A 19,366-nucleotide genomic window follows, 5' to 3' on the forward strand; every position below is an offset into this window, starting at 1 on the left:
TATGGTTGAGTACCAAAAACATTCGCTTGAAGGTTCCTTCTATGAAATTCGCTCCTCGTTACATTGGACCTTACAAGGTCCTGACTCGAATTAACCCAGTTGCGTATCGTCTGGCTCTTCCATCTGCCTTACGCATTCCTAACTCCTTTCATGTTTCCTTGTTAAAACCCCTAATATGTAACAAGTTTTCCTCTACTGCATCCTCTCCTCGCTCTGTTCAGGTTGAGGGACAAGAGGAGTATGAAATCAATTCCATCATCGATTCTCGTATCTCCCGGGGGAAGTTACAATATCTGGTTGATTGGAAGGGATATGGTCCTGAGGAGAGGTCTTGGATACCTCAGGAGGATGTGCATGCGCCTCGCCTCCGCAGGGCTTTTCACTCCCGTTTTCCATCTCGTCCCGGTTCCTTCCGCCCGGTGGGCGTTTCTGAGGGGGGGGGGGGGTACTGTCAGGGTACCTGTTGTCTCTACCTCTGTGGAGGTGAGACACTTGGACGTTCTTCCTCGCAAAAGGGTTGAATCACTCGTTCCTCGCGGTTCCCTCGGTCGTTTACACGCCGGCCGCGAGGGATCCACTTCCTTTTATGACGCGGCGTTCAGTAGCCGACGTCATGACGACAACCCAACCCGATCTGTCAATCAAGCCCCAAGCACGAATGAGGATTCGTCGGGGCGTGATTACCTGTTTGGAACCAGGGTATATAATAGGGCTTTCTACATTTGTTCATTGCCCTGTCGTGGTTCTAGCTTGTCTAGTCACTCAGTGCTCTTGTATTCTGTTTGTCCTCTATACACAATTATAAAGATCACAGGCTTCTGCTACCTGTTTCTTTAGCATGGGAGAAGGGAGTAATAAAGACTATGGCATTGATAGACTCCGGAGCTGCTGAGAGCTTTATTGACCAAGTTTTTGTTTCTAAACACTCTATCCCATCTCAGCTAAGAGACACCCCCTTGGCCGTTGAGGCCATAGATGGTAGACCATTATCTGAACCTGTGATTTCTCATGAGACTATACCTGTTATTTTGACTGTTGGTATCTTACACGAGGAGGGTATATCCCTTATGCTTATCTCGTCCCCTTCTGTTCCTATAGTTCTGGGGTATCCATGGTTAAAGAAACATAACCCTATTATTGATTGGGAGCTAGGGGAGATAACTTCATGGGGTCAGGGTTGCCAGGACAGGTGTTTACAGAAAGTCTCACCACTTTGCGTAGGTAATACACCGGTTAACTCCACCCAGTCTACAGACTTACAAATACCGTCTCGGTATATAGATTTAAAGGCAGTCTTTGACAAGAAGAATGCTGATACTTTACCTCCACACAGGTCCTTTGATTGCAAGATTAATCTCCTACCTGGTACTATGCCTCCGAGGGGCAATGTATATCCTTTATTCACTAAGGAGAACTTAGTCTTAGAGGAGTATATCCGTGAGAATCTAGACAAGGGATTCATTAGGAGATCATCCTCGCCTGCCGGGGCCGGGTTTTTTTTGTTAATAAGAAGGATGGCACGTTAAGGCCTTGCATTGATTACCGAGGTTTGAATAAAATAACTATCAGAAATGCATACCCAATCCCTTTGATTACTGAGCTCTTTGATCGTTTAAAGGGTTCCAAGATTTTCACCAAGTTAGATCTCAGAGGGGCGTATAACTTGGTGAGAATTCAGCAGGGAGACGAGTGGAAAACAGCATTCAATACTCGATATGGGCACTATGAGTACACGGTAATGCCTTTTGGGCTCTGTAATGCACCGGCAGTATTTCAGGATCTGATCAATGAAGTTCTTAGGGAATTTCAAAAGGATTGTGTTATTGTATATTTGGATGATATACTAATACACTCTAGAGAAATTGAGACCCACCACAGACAAGTCAGAAGGGTATTGCGCAAACTCCTACAACATGGGTTGTACTGCAAATTGGAGAAATGTCGTTTTGACCAATCTCAGATAAACTTTCTTGGTTACGTGATTTCTGGGGAAGGCTTTAAAATGGATCCGGATAAACTCCTGTCTATTTTAGATTGGCCATTACCCAGGGGTCTCAAGGCCATTCAGAGGTTTATTGGATTCTCCAATTATTATAGGCGCTTCATTAAAGGATACTCTTCCATTATTGCTCCTATTACCAATATGACCAGACAGGGGGCTGACACTAAGACTTGGTCTACTGAAGCTCTCGTTGCCTTCAAGACACTTAAGGAACTTTTTGCTTCTGCACCAATTTTAGTTCACCCCGATACAACTTTACCTTTCCTACTCGAGGTAGACGCCTCAGAGACAGGTATAGGTGCCATCTTGTCTCAAAGGTTAGGCGTGGATAAACCATTACATCCATGTGTTTTTTTTTCCAAGAAACTATCTGGGACTGAAAGCAGATATGATATTGGTGACAGGGAACTACTAGCTGTTATCATGGCTTTAAAGGAGTGGAGACATTTATTGGAGGGGACCTTGCACCCTGTTACTATTCTGACGGATCACAAGAACTTGTCTTATATTGGGGAGGCCAAGCGCTTATCCGCCAGACAAGCTCGTTGGTCCTTGTTCCTCACCCATTTCAATTACGTACTCACTTATAGACCTGGTTCTAAGAACTCTAAGGCCGATGCTTTGTCTCGCCAACATGAACCTTCTACTATATCTGAGACGGTTTTGTCTTCTATAGTTCCCAAGTGCAATATTATCGCCAACACTAGCCTCAGGATTCATTCTCCGTTGCTTGCCGAGATTATGAAGCTACAACATCTGGCTCCTAGACAGAGTCCTGAGTCACGGTATTTTGTTCCTGCTGAACTCCAACTAGAACTGCTACAATGCTTTCACAATAGTAAGGTGGCTGGGCATCCTGGCATTCGTAACACATGCTCCTTAATAGCCAAAGATTTCTGGTGGCCCTCCTTACGTAAAGATATTAGGGATTTCGTCGAAGCATGTGAGGTCTGTATGAAGACTAAACGACCTCAGACGCTTCCATGTGGGCTTTTGCATCCCTTGGAAATTCCCGAGAAACCATGGACCTGTTTGGCTATGGACTTCATTGTTGATTTACCTGTTTCTAAAAAACAGACTGTGATTCTCACGGTGGTTGACAGGTTTACTAAGATGGCTCATTTCGTGCCCTTACCTAAACTTCCATCTTCTCCTGAATTGGCTGAGATATTCGCTAAAGAGATATTTCGTTTACATGGGATACCTTCCGAAATTGTTTCTGATAGAGGTTCCCAATTTGTTTCCCGTTTTTGGAAGTCATTCTGCTCTCAAATGGGTATCAAATTGAATTTCTCTTCTGCCTATCATCCCCAGTCTAACGGAGCTGCTGAACGCACTAATCAAAAGATCGAACAATATTTGCGTTGTTTCGTTTCCGAACACCAGGACGATTGGGTTGGTCTGATTCCTTGGGCAGAGTTCGCACACAACAATCTCGTTTGTGATTCTACTCGTTCTAGCCCCTTTTTCATGAATTATGGCTTTCATCCCTCCATTCTTCCCTCAGTTTCTCCTTCCCAAGGAGTACCGTCGGTTGATGTTCATGTTGCCAATTTGAGGAAGTTGTGGGATGAGACTCGACAAATTCTTCTGCATAATTCCATGTTGTTCAAGAAACACGCTGATAAACATAGAAGGGCGGCTCCAGTCTTTGTTCCAGGGGACAGGGTATGGTTGAGTACCAAAAACATTCGCTTGAAGGTTCCTTCTATGAAATTCGCTCCTCGTTACATTGGACCTTACAAGGTCCTGACTCGAATTAACCCAGTTGCGTATCATCTGGCTCTTCCATCTGCCTTACGCATTCCTAACTCCTTTCATGTTTCCTTGTTAAAACCCCTAATATGTAACAAGTTTTCCTCCACTGCATCCTCTCCTCGCTCTGTTCAGGTTGAGGGACAAGAGGAGCATGAAATCAATTCCATCATCGATTCTCGTATCTCCCGGGGGAAGTTACAATATCTGGTTGATTGGAAGGGATATGGTCCTGAGGAGAGGTCTTGGATACCTCAGGAGGATGTGCATGCGCCTCGCCTCCGCAGGGCTTTTCACTCCCGTTTTCCATCTCGTCCCGGTTCCTTCCGCCCGGTGGGCGTTTCTGAGGGGGGGGGGGTACTGTCAGGGTACCTGTTGTCTCTACCTCTGTGGAGGTGAGACACTTGGACGTTCTTCCTCGCAAAAGGGTTGAATCACTCGTTCCTCGCGGTTCCCTCGGTCGTTTACACGCCGGCCGCGAGGGATCCACTTCCTTTTATGACGCGGCGTTCAGTAGCCGACGTCATGACGACAACCCAACCCGATCTGTCAATCAAGCCCCAAGCACGAATGAGGATTCGTCGGGGGCGTGATTACCTGTTTGGAACCAGGGTATATAATAGGGCTTTCTACATTTGTTCATTGCCCTGTCGTGGTTCTAGCTTGTCTAGTCACTCAGTGCTCTTGTATTCTGTTAGTTTCTTTGGTTTTGACCCGGCTTGTCTGTTCTACCTCGTTTACCTCTATTACCCTTTGACTCGGCTTGTCTCTCGCTTACCTGCTCTCTCGTTCCCTCGACCTCGGCTTGTCTCTAGACCATTCTTTACTTACTACTTACGTTAGTCCGGCCATTCTAAGGTCCGGTATACGTACCCTGTACCTGTTTGTACTCTGCGTGTTGGATCCCTGTCCCGATCCTGACACTCATATTGGGAGTTGACAGCAACAGATTCCAAATGCAAATAGCACACTTGAAATGAACTCTGGACCTTTTATCTGCTCCTTGTAAATAGGATAATGAGGGAATAACACACACCTGGCCATGGAACAGCTGAGCAGCCAATTGTCCCATTACTTTTGGTCCCTCAAAAAGTGGGAGGCACATATGCAAACTACTGCTGTAATTCCTACACCGTTTACCTGATTTGGATGTAAATACCCTCAAATTAAAGCTGAAAGTCTGCAGTTAAAGCACATCTTGTTTGTTTCATTTCAAACCCATTGTGTTGGTGTATAGAGCCAAAACGATTAGAATTGTGTTGATGTCCCAATATTTATGGACCTGACTGTACTTTTTTGCAAAAACATAACATACAGGGATATAATTGCTAATTAGTGGGGTAATAGCTGCTTGATCCAAGGAGACATCTGAATGCTATTATGGGGTCAAGAAGGATTTTTTTCCTAGTTTGTTGCAAAATTGGAAGCGCTTCAGACTAGGTTTTTTGCCTTCTTTTGGATCAACAGCAAAAATATATTTGATGAAGGCTGAACTTGATGGACACAAGTCTCTATTCAGCTATGTAACTATGTAACTATGTTATAGCAAGTGTTGGTGAGCACTGTGCAAGACAGCATGATAAGGGAGTGTAGAAATTGACTCTGGGTGACAGCCAGAAGGAGGCTACAGGCTGTTGCATATTCAGCAACCTAAGGCAGGTGTGCCATGCATGGCACTCTAGGTGCCTTTGCACGGCACTCAAGGCTGCCAGAGCCAAACAGGGTGTGGCTTATCAGGAGTCCTAGTGGGACTTCAGATATCTGCTAGTGCAAACCGAGCAGTGATTGCAGGTGGTGAGGGGCAATCCTCAATTTATGCATTGCACTACTTAGAGGAAGTGATTACTTCCTCCCCACACTTGTGAACGGTAATCTGTATTGGAGTAGAGCGGCCCGCAGCAGCTATCGCAGCTCCTGTCCTTGATTTTTACCTGGCCGGTCCCTAGTGCACCCCAGGAAAGCCAACCACCACAAATAATACAACAGCCCACACACACACACACACACAAACACACAGACAGTTCCACTGACAAGCCACATGCACTCACACAACCCAACAAGCAGCCTCTCACATGCAATACCACAAGTATCAAACACACACCACCAAACACATAATGTGACATATCATTCAGACACACAATTCCACAAGCAGCCCACATACACAGCCGACATTCATAGATATTATACACATTAACACAAACTACTCATGAACACATACAATATAACAACCCATATATACACAAAGGCAATTGCCCCACATATAAATAACACAAGTACAGTACAACAACATATGCACCTCAATAAAAAAAATAGAACCAGCACACCAAGGGACTTTAAGATCTTGTTTTGCCACAGTTCTACTGAAAGGTTGCCTACCCCTGTTCTAGAGTGACTGAACAGAATGGTGCAAGAGTCTATTTGTTTTCTTCTACATAGTCTCTCAGGGTAAGACCTTCTCAGGGCATCACTCATCCTCTCCACTCACTTTGCACCTTGTACACTAATTTCTCAAAGACCAAACAGAGGAACATGAATCAGCAACTGTTCTGCTTGGCCACACTACAGTACGGACAGTTGATATGATAGATAGGCATTGGGGGGAGCTGAAACATTAAAATCATAAAAACATAAAAAGAAGCAAAAATGTTGGGTGGCATAAGTATTCATTCAAGGAAAATTTTGAAATGCAAAATAAGCAGTTGTTAAGTCAAGTGTCGGTCTTGTTCCCTGCTTTCAAGAAAAAAAAGAATGTGAGTAAAGAAAGAGAAAAAAAAAACATTTTGAAATTTTACCAATATGTCTATTGTGTTAATCATATATGATTTAACTAAAGTCAAACCCAGGCCTCATGATCTTGTCTGGAAAAGAGTAAAAATGTTAGGAATTTATTCTTGAATCATTTATAAGGAAAGTTAATTTCAGTTCCATATATAATTTATATAAAACAATTTTAAAATATATGCAATGAAGCTATTTTCATGTTTAGTATTTTTATTTGTACATACTCGTTTTCCTGGCACTAGAGTGCCCTGAGGGTGCCCCCACCCTCAGGGACCCCCTCCCGCCCGGCTCTGGAAAGGGGAAAGGGGTTAAAACTTACCTTTTTCCAGCGCTGGGCGGAGAGATCTCCTCCTGCTCTCCTCCTCCGATCCGCCTCTTCACCTCCCCGTCGGCTGAATGCGCACGCGCGGCAAGAGCTGCGCGCGCATTCAGCCGGTCACATAGGAAAGCATTCATAATGCTTTCCTATGGACGCTGGCGTGCTCTCACTGTGAAAATCACAGTGAGAAGCACGCAAGCGCCTCTAGCGGCTGTCAGTGAGACAGCCACTAGAGGACATAGGGGGAAGGCTTAACCCATTCATAAACATAGCAGTTTCTCTGAAACTGCTATGTTTATGAAAAAATGGGTTAACCCTAGAGGGACCTGGCACCCAGACCACCTCATTAAGCTGAAGTGGTCTGGGTGCCTAGAGTGGTCCTTTAATTTTATGTCATACATTTAGATGCCAGGTTTGGCTGTCCATTAAAAATCCCCATCTTTAAGTTTCTGACAAATTTGAAGTATTTGAAATGCATGCATCTATGATCCAGGTTTCTCGTAGATTCTTAGCAAGCAATACTAATAATAATAGTAATGTATACCACTTATACTTAAACCTTTCATACAACCCAGTTTATGTCATAGGTCCATGAGCCACAAAAAAGGAAACATATTTTCTTCTCTCAGAAAAAGAAATCCAATGAATATTTAATTAGCTGGCTGTTGCCACAGTTTTATTAAAGAAGCTGATGAAAAAAGAAAATCTTTAGCCAGACACAAATTTTGTTCTTACTGTACCATATCATTTGCTGTAGGAAAACTATTCTTTTTTCAAGACTCAATGAATAACATTAAGGTGGGATTTTACAACTAATTTACAGTCTTTCAGTTGCTGACTGACATTACACATGATTTTACAGTCTGTAGTTATAATTATTCCCATAACCTTCTCATTCAAAACGATGCCTAATTTAAATAATTTAGTCTATGCATAACTTATGGGTTCTTCATTTCAAGATGCATAACTTTGTAATTGACTACATACTGTACTTGCCTAGATAATAAGGCACTAAGACCCTATATTATTATTATTATTATATTTATATAGCACCAACAAATCCCATAGTACTTTACAAAGGGAGGACTAACAAACATGTAATTTTATCACATGACAGGAGGCTTCCTATTTTGCATTACTCTCTTTACTAAACTCCACAGCAGTAAAGAAAGTGAAAACATTTAAACCAATCAAAATGCAAACAGGGAGTATATTAACCCAGTAAACAGGCTCCTCCCCCTCTTTCTTTACTGCTCCATCGCAGACAGGTCAGAGTTTTTGGCTCTTCCCTTATCATACCTTATTTGAATGTTTATTGTATTATTTTCCACTATATATTATATATTTATCATGTGTATATTTTCAATACTTTATCTATATATCACTTTATCTGTATTTTTCTTCTATCTTGTATTTGACTTCTCTATCTATCCTGTTGCTACTAGGACTACTAGGGTTACTCTCTCCCTAGTAGTGGTTTTTCCCTTTTTTCCTTTCTCTTGTTATCCCTTCCCGCCGCGATTACCGCAGCCCAATTTCAGCCCCATTCTCGCGGCGGCCATCTTTAATCCCGCGTCTCGCGAGATTACGCCCGCCATCTTAGATTCACCGCAAATTGCCGCAAGTCACCACAGGACGGCAATTTTGACAACCTAGAGTCTGCTACAGAGGTCAGTTCACACAAGCTGTTTAAAGGCACATAAGGTATTAACCTGTGCCTGACTGGGGTGCTGCCCCTATATTGTGCTGCTAAGGAGGTCGCTTTGTGGCCACCTCTATCATACTGGGTGAGGCCCAGAATATAAAAAAAATCCCAACAAGTGGTTTATTCTGCCCTGCTGGGGCTAAGTTACAATACAGAGCCTATTGGCAGTTCCTATTTGGCACTATACACCCTGCTGGGGTATCATTTAATTACAGCCTTGCTGGGGTTATTTGGTTTACATCCAACCAGTTATTATACCTTCTAGACCCTGCTGGGGTACTCGGTATTATCATACCACTACTATACCTGCTGGGTATTATATATATCTGCTAACCCTGCTGGGGTTTCTTTGTACTCAGTACAACAATTAAATGTTATTGCACCCTGCTGGGGCCCTGCATAACGATATTCATATAGTCTATATCGACTAAAACTACAGCAGTCTGACCTCTACCACCTACGCCCTGTGCCAATCATATACTCAGGCATTATGGAGACCTCTCAAACAACAGATCTCCAAAATATGGTGAATGAGGCCGTTTCCACCTCCATGGAGAAAGTCCTCTCCAAAATGATGACCTCTGGTTCCGACAAGAGGAAACCATCAAAAACCCACCCATCCCGCCATGACTCAGATTCTGATGCACCAGAATCTCGCAAGAGCCCAGAAACCCTCACGGGCAAACGCCATTGGAAAGGCGAAAAGGGTCACCAAAACCCAAACAAAGGCAAAAACCCCGCTAAATGCACTAAACCCACTACTGCCGCCACCCCGAATTCACAACACGAGTACTCTTCGGACGAAGAAGGATCTCACGCTAAATCCATGGCCATCTTAGATAAATGGCAAGCGGACGAGTCAGACTCCAACAAGGATGCTTGGGGCTCAGACTCCGGATCCCAATCCTTCTTTCCGCAACACACACTCACCCCAAGACCCAGACAACGCGGAAACCCCGTAAGAAGATGAAGACACCATCTTCGACCCACTGGGACAAAAACTTTTTGACCCAAGAAAGTTAAGGCACCCACGCTCAAGCGACTGGACACCACCCGACCACCTAGCGAGGTTCATGCACCTCTGGTTACGAAAGTCCATGGACAAGACGGTCCGCAACCGCTTGAGGTCAGAATGCCCACGACCCTTTCTACCCGACCACGTTGCGGGCGCGCCAGAATTCGACCAGGTGATGACCACCTTTATGTCACGAGGTGACCGTGACCAACGCAAAGGAGTAGAGAAAGGGTTTAGAGGGGTACAAGATAAACTTCTGGACTCGGTGGGACCACTATCCAGAATTATGTACTTGGCTGACGATGCCCTAGCCAAAGCCGATCAATTAGACGCTACTATGGTGCGCGAATGGGCACATGATGTGCGGGAATGGGCACAAAGGTGCTTTTGTTTTGTGGGTAATGTCAATGTCGCCTTATCATCCGAGCGACGCCAAGCAGCACTTCTCCATATTGACGGGAAGTTGGTGGAGTTGGGCACCAAAGAACTAGGTCCTATGGCACAGGGCAAGCTCTTTGGAGAATCTTTCCTTAAAGAATTGAGCAGACATGTTAACGTCTACACATCCTTAAACAAGGCTCAGACATCAATGCGAAGAGTCTTTAGACAAAACCCCTCCAGGGGTGTTTTTGGACGGGCTGGCCGCCAAAGGGGCCATGCTGCCAGTCGCTTCTGGCCTTCAGGCCCCCGCTCTACGAGACCCCAGCCTTTTTACCCAGAGATGGGATACTGCCCATCTTCCTACACTCGAGGCGCAGACAGAGGTCGCGGACCACGCACTCGAGGCAGAGCACGTTTCTCCTCAGGTAAGCAACCATTTCACTCATGTTTCCCTTCCAATGCATACAGCAGGTCGCATATCTCTTTTCTTCCAGGAATGGACCTCCATCTCCACGGACGCATGGATCCTACAGACAGTACAAGGCTACGTCATAGACTTCGTAGACCAACCATGACAGACGGAACTACCACGTCCCATCAACTGCTCAAGAATAGACACCTCTCTCATCAACGACGAACTACAAACCCTATACTCAAAAGGTGCGATCGAACCCGCCTCCGACCCTCGAGGCTTCTTCAGCAACATCTTCTTATTAAAGAAGAAAACGGGCGATTTACGACCCGTCATAAACCTACGACAACTCAACCAATACGTCACTTACAACCACTTCAAGATGGAAGGCATACATCTTCTACAAGACCTCTTACAAGACATGGATTGGTTCATGAGACTAGACCTCAAGGACGCATACCTATCAGTACCCGTCCACCAATCTTGCAGACAATACCTTCATTTCCACTGGCAAGGCCGTCCTTGGCAATTCACGTGCCTCCCCTTCGGCCTCAGTTCGGCCACATGGTGCTTCACCAAACTGCTGAAACCCGTGGTCGCACATCTTCGGGTGCAAGGCATTCGCTGCATTATATACCTGGACGACCTCCTACTGTTCTGCTCAGACAGACTCAGACTGATATGACACACCTGTCATCCCATGGCTTCATAGTGAACTTTCAAAAATCGGCTTTCTCCCCATCACAAACAGTTCAATTTCTGGGATTCGAAATAGATTCCACCGACAGCACTCTACGGCTACCGACAGCAAAAATCTCAGCCATTCGCAAGGAATTACGCAGGGCCATCCACTGCCACACCATTCCACTCCGCGCCCTCGCACGCATTGTGGGACTTCTCTCTGCTTCCATACAAGCTATATTCCCCGGTCCACTTCACTACAGGGCAATGCAGCACCTCAAAGCTTCCTTCCTCAGGGAAAACCCCTCATACGATCAGCCGGTCCCGATGACAGAGGAAGTCAGAGATGAACTCAGATGGTGGCTGGACAGCATGGAGGCATGGAACGGCCGAGCCATCTTCGGAAAGGCTCCCAATATGATATTAGAATCAGACGCCAGCCTCTGGGGATGGGGCGCGACGAGCGAAAATACATCGACAGGAGGCGCCTGGACATCCCAAGACCTCAACCTACATATAAACTGCCTAGAACTCCTAGCCGGGTCTTTCGCTATCCGAAGCCTAGCGAAGGACAAGTCGGATTGCTGCACCTTCCTCCGGATGGACAACATCTCCGCAGTCCGCTACATCAACCGCCTAGGCGGAGCCCGTTCCCGTCTCCTGTCAGAAATAACGAAAGAAATCTTCGATTTCTGCCTACCCCGCAAGATCTCCCTCATGGCGGAATACCTCCCAGGAGAGACAAACCTCACCGCGGATTGGTTCTCACGCCACTTACGGGACACAAGCGGCTGGAACTGGATCCACAAATCTTCAACCACATTGCGGAACGCCTAGGACCACTTCACCTGGATCTATTTGCATCCAAACAAAACTATACTTCAGCTGGCTCCCGGATCCGGAGAGCGCAGCAGTGGACGCATTCCTACAGCCATGGCTGATCATGGGAGCCTACGCCTTCCCTCCTTTCGCCATGATAACGAGGCCCATACACTACCTGAAGAATCAGCAAACCTCTCTAGTGCTAATCACTCCACTATGGAGAGGACAACCATGGTTCCCGGACCTCCTAGCTCTATTATGCAACGATCCTCTTCTACTACCTCATCATCAGTACATTCTCACTGATCCAAAAGGCAACCCTCATCCTCTCATCCTAGACAATCGCCTCCATCTGGTGGCTTGAACACTTTCAGGGGCTCCTGGCAAGTCGGCGAACTATCGCCTCATGGGACTCATGGGCCCCCGGAACCAGAAGATGCTACCTATCTGCTTGGAACTCCTGGTCCACTTGGTGTTTGGAACGGAACTTCGATCCATTTACGGCCCCTATTTCAGCCATTTTGAACTTCCTATCCCACCTATTCTCATTAGGTCGGTCTTACAGATCACTTAACGTAATCCGTTCAGCTATTTCATCGGCTCATGTCCCCATACAAGGGATCCCGGTTGGTAAGGACCCACTCGTATGTCGACTTCTGAGAGGCATTCGATTACAACGCCCCCCAGGACCGAAATATTCTCAATTCTGGGACGTCGACGTAATCCTCCGATTCCTGAGAGACTGGCTTACTATGACAGACTCTCCCTCCGTCAACTCTCAGGGAAACTCACAGTCTTGCTTTGCCTGATCTCCTTCCGCAGAGTGTCAGACATTCGAGCGCTGGACATAGACGCTTTTTCAATCTCCCCAGAAGGAGTTACATTCCGGATATCTCGTCGCACAAAGACGGACTCCACATCTGTGTTCTATCCTTTCTTCCCCACAGATCCACAACTCTGTGTCGTCTCCGCTCTACAACAGTACGTGGAAACTACCTTACCACTCCAGTCTGCACCATCAGGTCAACTCCTAGTATCATATGTTAGACCACATGTCCCCATCACAACCACCACCCTAGCGAGATGGGTTCGCTGGCTACTATCGCTAGCCGGCGTGGACACTACGTTCGGAGCCCACTCCGTACGCGGAGCAGCAGCATCCTCAGCCTTCATGGCGGGTGTGTCCCTAATGGATATCCTACGCTCCGCAGATTGGTCTAGAGAATCTACGTTCCGCACCTTCTATTTCCGACCGAACTCCGGTGCGGCCATGTCTCTTATACTACAGCGTTAAAAATGCAAAATAGGAAGCCTCCTGTCATGTGATAAAATTGAAGATTATGCTAGCGTTAGTGTACTTATAATCTTAATTTTAATAATGACAGGAGGTGAGTATTTTCCCACCCTTCCCACCCGGAGAGGAGGGGAACTACTCTATTCATACGTTTACTACTTTTTTCCATTCTTCCGTTTTTTCCTACCTCCATAAACCAATATGTTGGTATAGTGTATCCACTGTTATCGTCAGCCTATTGAACTGCTATTAGATTATACACTGAGTACGTAAATTATACTATTGCAATGTTATCCGATGGATCACTGTCATGACTACAAACAGTTTCAAGACCGGTGCCTAACCTTCTCATATTCTCTTTTCAGTTACATAGTTACATAGTTAGATAGCTGAAAAGAGACTTGCGTCCATCAAGTTCAGCCTTCCTCACACCTGTTTTTTGCTGTTGATCCAAAAGAAAAGAAAAAAAAAAAAAAAAAAAAAAAAGAAAAAAACCCAGTTTGAAGCACAATTTTGCAACAAGCTAGGACAAAAAATTCCTTCTTGACCCCAGAATGGCAGTCAGATTTATCCTTGAATCAAGCAGTTATTACCCTACATTGAAAGATTATATCCTTGAATATTCTGTCTTTGCAAGTATTTCGTAAAAATTTAGAACATCTACGGCATAACCCTAGGATTACGGTTCATCATATAAAGACCAAGACTCCTATCGGACGTTCACCCATTGGTGCCTGCTTCTACTCAAGCCAAGAAGTTCACCATTCCCGTTAGATACCACCGTTGATGTTCGTTACAGACTTTATCGCTAACCTTCTTCCCTGTTCCGATGTTGCTTCCGAAAGAGGGGGAGGAGCCTGTTTACTGGGATAATATACTCCCTGTTTGCATTTTGATTGGTTTAAATGTTTTCACTTTCTTTACTGCTGTGGAGTTTAGTAAAGAGAGTAATGCAAAATACTCTCCTCCTGTCATTATTCAAATTAAAATTATAAGTACACTAACACTAGCATAATCTTCAATTGTAACCAGACAAGTTTGACGCACAGGAAGTGAGGTAAGGGAAGTATTGCAGTCCAGTCATTGACAATTTACAAAAAAACATTTTTAGCTAAAATGTAAATTATAGAATGCAACCCCACCTACACTATTTTGCCTTTATTTGTGATAACATATATTTCATTGAGGGTGACATGTGTAGTATACCAAGTCATGTTGATCAACTACAAAGAGAAAACATTTCCAAAGAATGACAAGATTGTACTTGCAGGTACAACAATTAAAGGATCACTATCAGGGCCGTCTTTAACATTGATTGAACCCTGGGCAAGCATTTGTTTGGGACCCCTGGATCCTGCCATCCCTCGCCCTCCCCCCACACTTTCACTCTCTGGCATGCAATCACGCCCTCCACCCCAACACAGTGGCAGAACTAATGTAGACAGGGCCATGGTGCAAGACATTGTTTTAAGCCTCCCCCTAGCGCAAGAGCAGAGAAAAGATAGATCCTCATCTGTTGTACAATTCCCACGATGCTATGCCAGCTGGGGATCTACCATTTCACCATTCTTGCAGAGCTGTATTTGTGAGCAGTGTTTGTGCATTTGAATGTGGGCATGTTGTTGTATACAGTATGTGTGTGCATGTAGGGTGTAGTATTGGTGTTTAAGTGTAGGGATGTGTTTCTATATATTATATACTTTTTGAGTTTGAATTCAGGGGTGTGTTTGTGTGTAATGTTTGCAGGGGTGTGGTTGCATGTTGTATTTGATTGCCGTGATGTATGATATACATTCACAGATATACATACACATTAGCACACAGATACATGCATACATCTGGACACATGCACACACTGACAAAGACTGGTGTATACACACACAGCCACATACATAAATACACGTGCACACACAGAGATAAAGACACTGGCACATCCAGACACAGAGATACACACTTACACACACTGACACAAATATATACACAAATATATATGTATTTGTGTGCAGTGTTGGCATAGGAATGCTGAGATGCATGCATTGTCACACAGATGCACTCTCACACAAACAGTGATACACACAGGAACACAGATACACATGCAGTGGTGTATTTGTGTGCATTGTTAATGTTGGAATGCAGGGTTGTATTTGTGTGCAATGTTAGATGGGATGTATGCATTGCCACATGCACAGACACACACTTACACATACTGACACTCATACACACACAGGTACATATACACAGACACGCAGGTACACATACAAACTGACACATAGGTATACATACACACAGATACACATAAACACTGACACAAAGGTACATGTACACTGACACAAACACAGCCAGCCAGATACACACTTACACACACACTGTCAGATACACACACACACAGTCAGATAAAAACACTGACACCAACACAGCCAGTCAGATACACACACAGCAGATACACACACACACACAGTGAGATACACACACAGTGAGATATACACACAGTGAGATACACAGTCAGATACACACGCAGTCAGATACACACACACAGTCAGATATACACACATACAGCCAGATACACACACACACAGTCAGATACACACACACACACACAGTTAGATATACACAGTGAGATATACACACACACACAGTCAGATACACACACACACACACACACTCACACACTCAGATACACACACAGTCAGATACACACACACACACACACACACACAGTCAGATACACACACACAGTCAGATACACATACACACATACAGATACACACACACACAGTGAGATGCACACACAGTCAGATACACACACAGTCAGATACACACACAGTCAGATACACACACAGTCAGATACACACACACACACACAGTGAGATATACACACACATAGTGAGATATACACACAGTGAGATATACACACAGTCAGATACACACACACACACACACACACTCAGATACACACAGAGTCAGATACACACACAGTTAGATACACACACACTCAGATACACACACACACAGTCAGATACACATACATACACATGCACACACACACACACACACAGTGAGATACACACACTCACACACAGTCAGATATACACAAACCGTCAGATACACACACACACACAGCCAGATACACATACACACATACAGTCAGATACACATACACACACACACGCACACACAAACATATACACACACACTGACACAAACACACACACAAACACACAGTCATATGAATTCACATAGTTTAGCCACCCTCCTTACCTTTACAGAAGTGTGGCTTCCCTGTAGTCCAGTGGGAGCTTGATGGCTGCGATTGATGGGAGTCTTCTTCTTCTTGGTCTGTACCTCCTCCTTCTCTCCATGTGTGTCTCCTCCTCCCCAGCAGCACTCTGTTAATTGGGAGGAAGTGACCTCACAACACTTCCTCCCAGCAGGCAGGAAGACAGGGGCTCGGTCAGGAGCTCTCTTAAAGGGCTGGGGGCCCCTTTGGGGCCCCAGGAGCAACTGTGCCCGGGGCAGCTTCCCCATTTGCCTCTTGTTAAAGAAGGCCCTGATCACTATGGAGTCAGGAACACAAACATGTATTCCTGACCCTATAGTGTTAAAACCACCATCTAGCCCCCCTGGTTTCCTCATGCCTCCATAAATATAGCAAAATCTTACTGTATTCAAGCCTGAGGCTGTAGATCTGCATGCTGTTTGCCTAAAAAAACAAGCAATCTGCTGACATCATCAGAAATGGTAGCCTGATCCAATCACAATGCTTCCCCATAGGATTGGCTGAGACTGACAAGGAGGAAGATCAGGGGCAGAGCCAGCATGATGCAAACACAGCCCTGGTGAATCAGCATCTCCCCATAGAGATGAACTGAATCAATGAATCTCTATGAGGAAAGCTCAGTGTCTGCACGCAAAGGGAGGAGATACTGAATATTTGGATGCATTTTAGGCAGCCATGACCCTTGAATGATCTCTAACAGCTATCTGAGGAGTGGCCAGTGAAGTTATCACAAGGCTGTAATGTAAACACTGCATTTTATCTGAAAAGACAGTGTTTACAGTAAAAAGCCTGAAGGTAATGATTCGACTCACCAGAACAAATTCAATAAGCTGTAGTTGTTCTGGTGACTATAGTGTCCCTTTAATACAAGATATGCATTATGCATATCTGTCTGAAAAGATAAATAAAAACAGCATCATTGGCTTTATAAGTCAGCGATGCAATGTATGGGAATAAAAGGTAACACAATCCAGTTTTAATATAATTTTTATTGAATTTTATACTTTTATTGGGTTGCTCGATATTTGCAGTTCCCTGACCAATTACAAATAAGTAAAATAAAAGTAATGTAAAATGGCACAACTTCATAAATATTTTTCTGGTTTATTGCAGGCGATTTTTAAAATGATACCACCAGAAGAACAGAAGAATCTACCAGATGACGAAAACACTCCACAGAAAAGAGCAGACAAGTTATGGGCTTATTTCAAAAAGAAAGATAATGGTAACATTTTAAAGTTAGCGTCTTCTAGACAGATTATTTTGCTCCTCATACTATGCTACATGGTGCATTATTCATATTATTATGTGGATATATTTATGCGTTTTATGTCTATACAAAAAAATAATAATGAGAGAATCCTGAACTGTTAAAGTGTCAGAAAACAATGACACCTAAGTAACACAGAAACCACAGTCAGACGCAAGTCCAAACTTTACAGATTATAAAAAAGTCTAACTGCCACAGATAAGAAATATCTCAAAGCCAGAGAGAAAAGAATAAGACATGTAGAAAATTCTAAAGTGGAAAAGGAAAGAAACAGAGTTGAGAATCTCTACCACATGGGGGACAGAGGGTGGGTATATGTGTAAATGTTTTTGTTATTGCAGGTGAATTCACATATTATTTTTTTGATTAAAAAAAAATCAAGTATAGTTCCTTAAGTGAACAATGTAGGATTAGAAATACATATCTGTATTCCTAATGCTACACTCCTGATCTCCCCCCACCAACTGTACAAAATGAATATCGAAATAAGTGAAAATGAAAAAAATTACTCATCTTGACGCCAGAGCCAAGTCACCCTCGGCACTGCCGTAACCTCCTCTGTCAGCTGCATCATGATGGGCCAATCCAATACCACTCATAGAGTATTCAATTATTCTCTATTGCTGACCATGATGGCACATGCTCATGCATGTGTGATGTCATGGTATGAGTGTCAGAAAGTAAAATTACCAACTCTCATATCCACAGGGCTAGATGGTGTGACTTGAAGTCACACACCCAAGCCTTCTAATTAGTTTTATATATTGAGCTTTGGGAGGTAGGACGGTGGTAGGACTGCATGCACTATAACAACTTCAATAAGATGAAGTTGTAAAATGCCTACAGTATCCCTTTCAGTAACTCAGTATGATTAGCAACTCCTTAATCAAGTATTTTAAAGATAAAGAAAGCATGATACATCTAAACAAGTTCAACTCACATGTTTGACTTAAATGAATAGGAAGTAGTGTGAACCCTGCTCAAATGAGTTTACAATCTAAAGGAATGTGATACAGGTAGAGTACAATTTGCACATTAGATACAGGTAGAGTACAATTTGTTCAGAGTAGAAATGAATTTCATGTGTTTTGATAGCATAGTCTGTAAACAGCATATGACTACATCAGAGAGTTAACAAAGACAAATGGGATCATTTGGCGAGGGGAGATGTTAATTGGTTAGTTGATATGCCTTCCTTTGGGGGATTTTAAGGCTTTCCTAATATACAAAATGCAGAGAAAATTTAATAGATGGAGCAATGATTTTTTGGTGAAATGGTGAAGCCCTAGAAAAGCTTTGAAAAAAGGGAATTGGTAGTGTGGGTCCAAATTTAGGGGACGTGTAAATCATTGGCATGGTGGAGATACCTATTTATTTGAGTGGATATGTAGGTTGGGGTACTGCTATAAAGTGATTATAGGTAAGGAATATACTGAAATAATTCTTGGATGTATAGGGAGCCAGTCTAAATAATGACAGACTGGTGAAGTATGAGATGAGTGGGGGTTTAGGAATCTGATTCTGGCCATGACATTAGTAGTGGTAGAAAGGAGTTGTAAGTAGCACCTTGATGTGATCTCATGTGATGTATACAATAAAAAAAGAGAACTTAGGGGTGATCCACAGTGTCAAAAGCAGAGATTTTGAGAAGT

At 43.9% G+C, this 19,366-nt stretch overlaps 1 protein-coding gene across 1 annotated transcript in view; it reads left to right on the plus strand.

The window, feature by feature from the left end:
• The window catches only part of LOC134577953 (visinin-like), a 145,127-nt gene that overhangs the window by 107,973 nt on the left and 17,788 nt on the right, over positions 1-19,366 (plus strand). Inside the window, exon 2 of the mRNA XM_063436899.1 lies at positions 17,558-17,669. Coding sequence (XP_063292969.1) covers positions 17,558-17,669 — 112 coding nt within the window. The remainder of the gene's footprint in view (positions 1-17,557; positions 17,670-19,366) is intronic.

The sequence above is a fragment of the Pelobates fuscus genome, chromosome 11 (assembly GCF_036172605.1).
Source record: "Pelobates fuscus isolate aPelFus1 chromosome 11, aPelFus1.pri, whole genome shotgun sequence".
Lineage (NCBI taxonomy): Eukaryota > Metazoa > Chordata > Amphibia > Anura > Pelobatidae > Pelobates > Pelobates fuscus.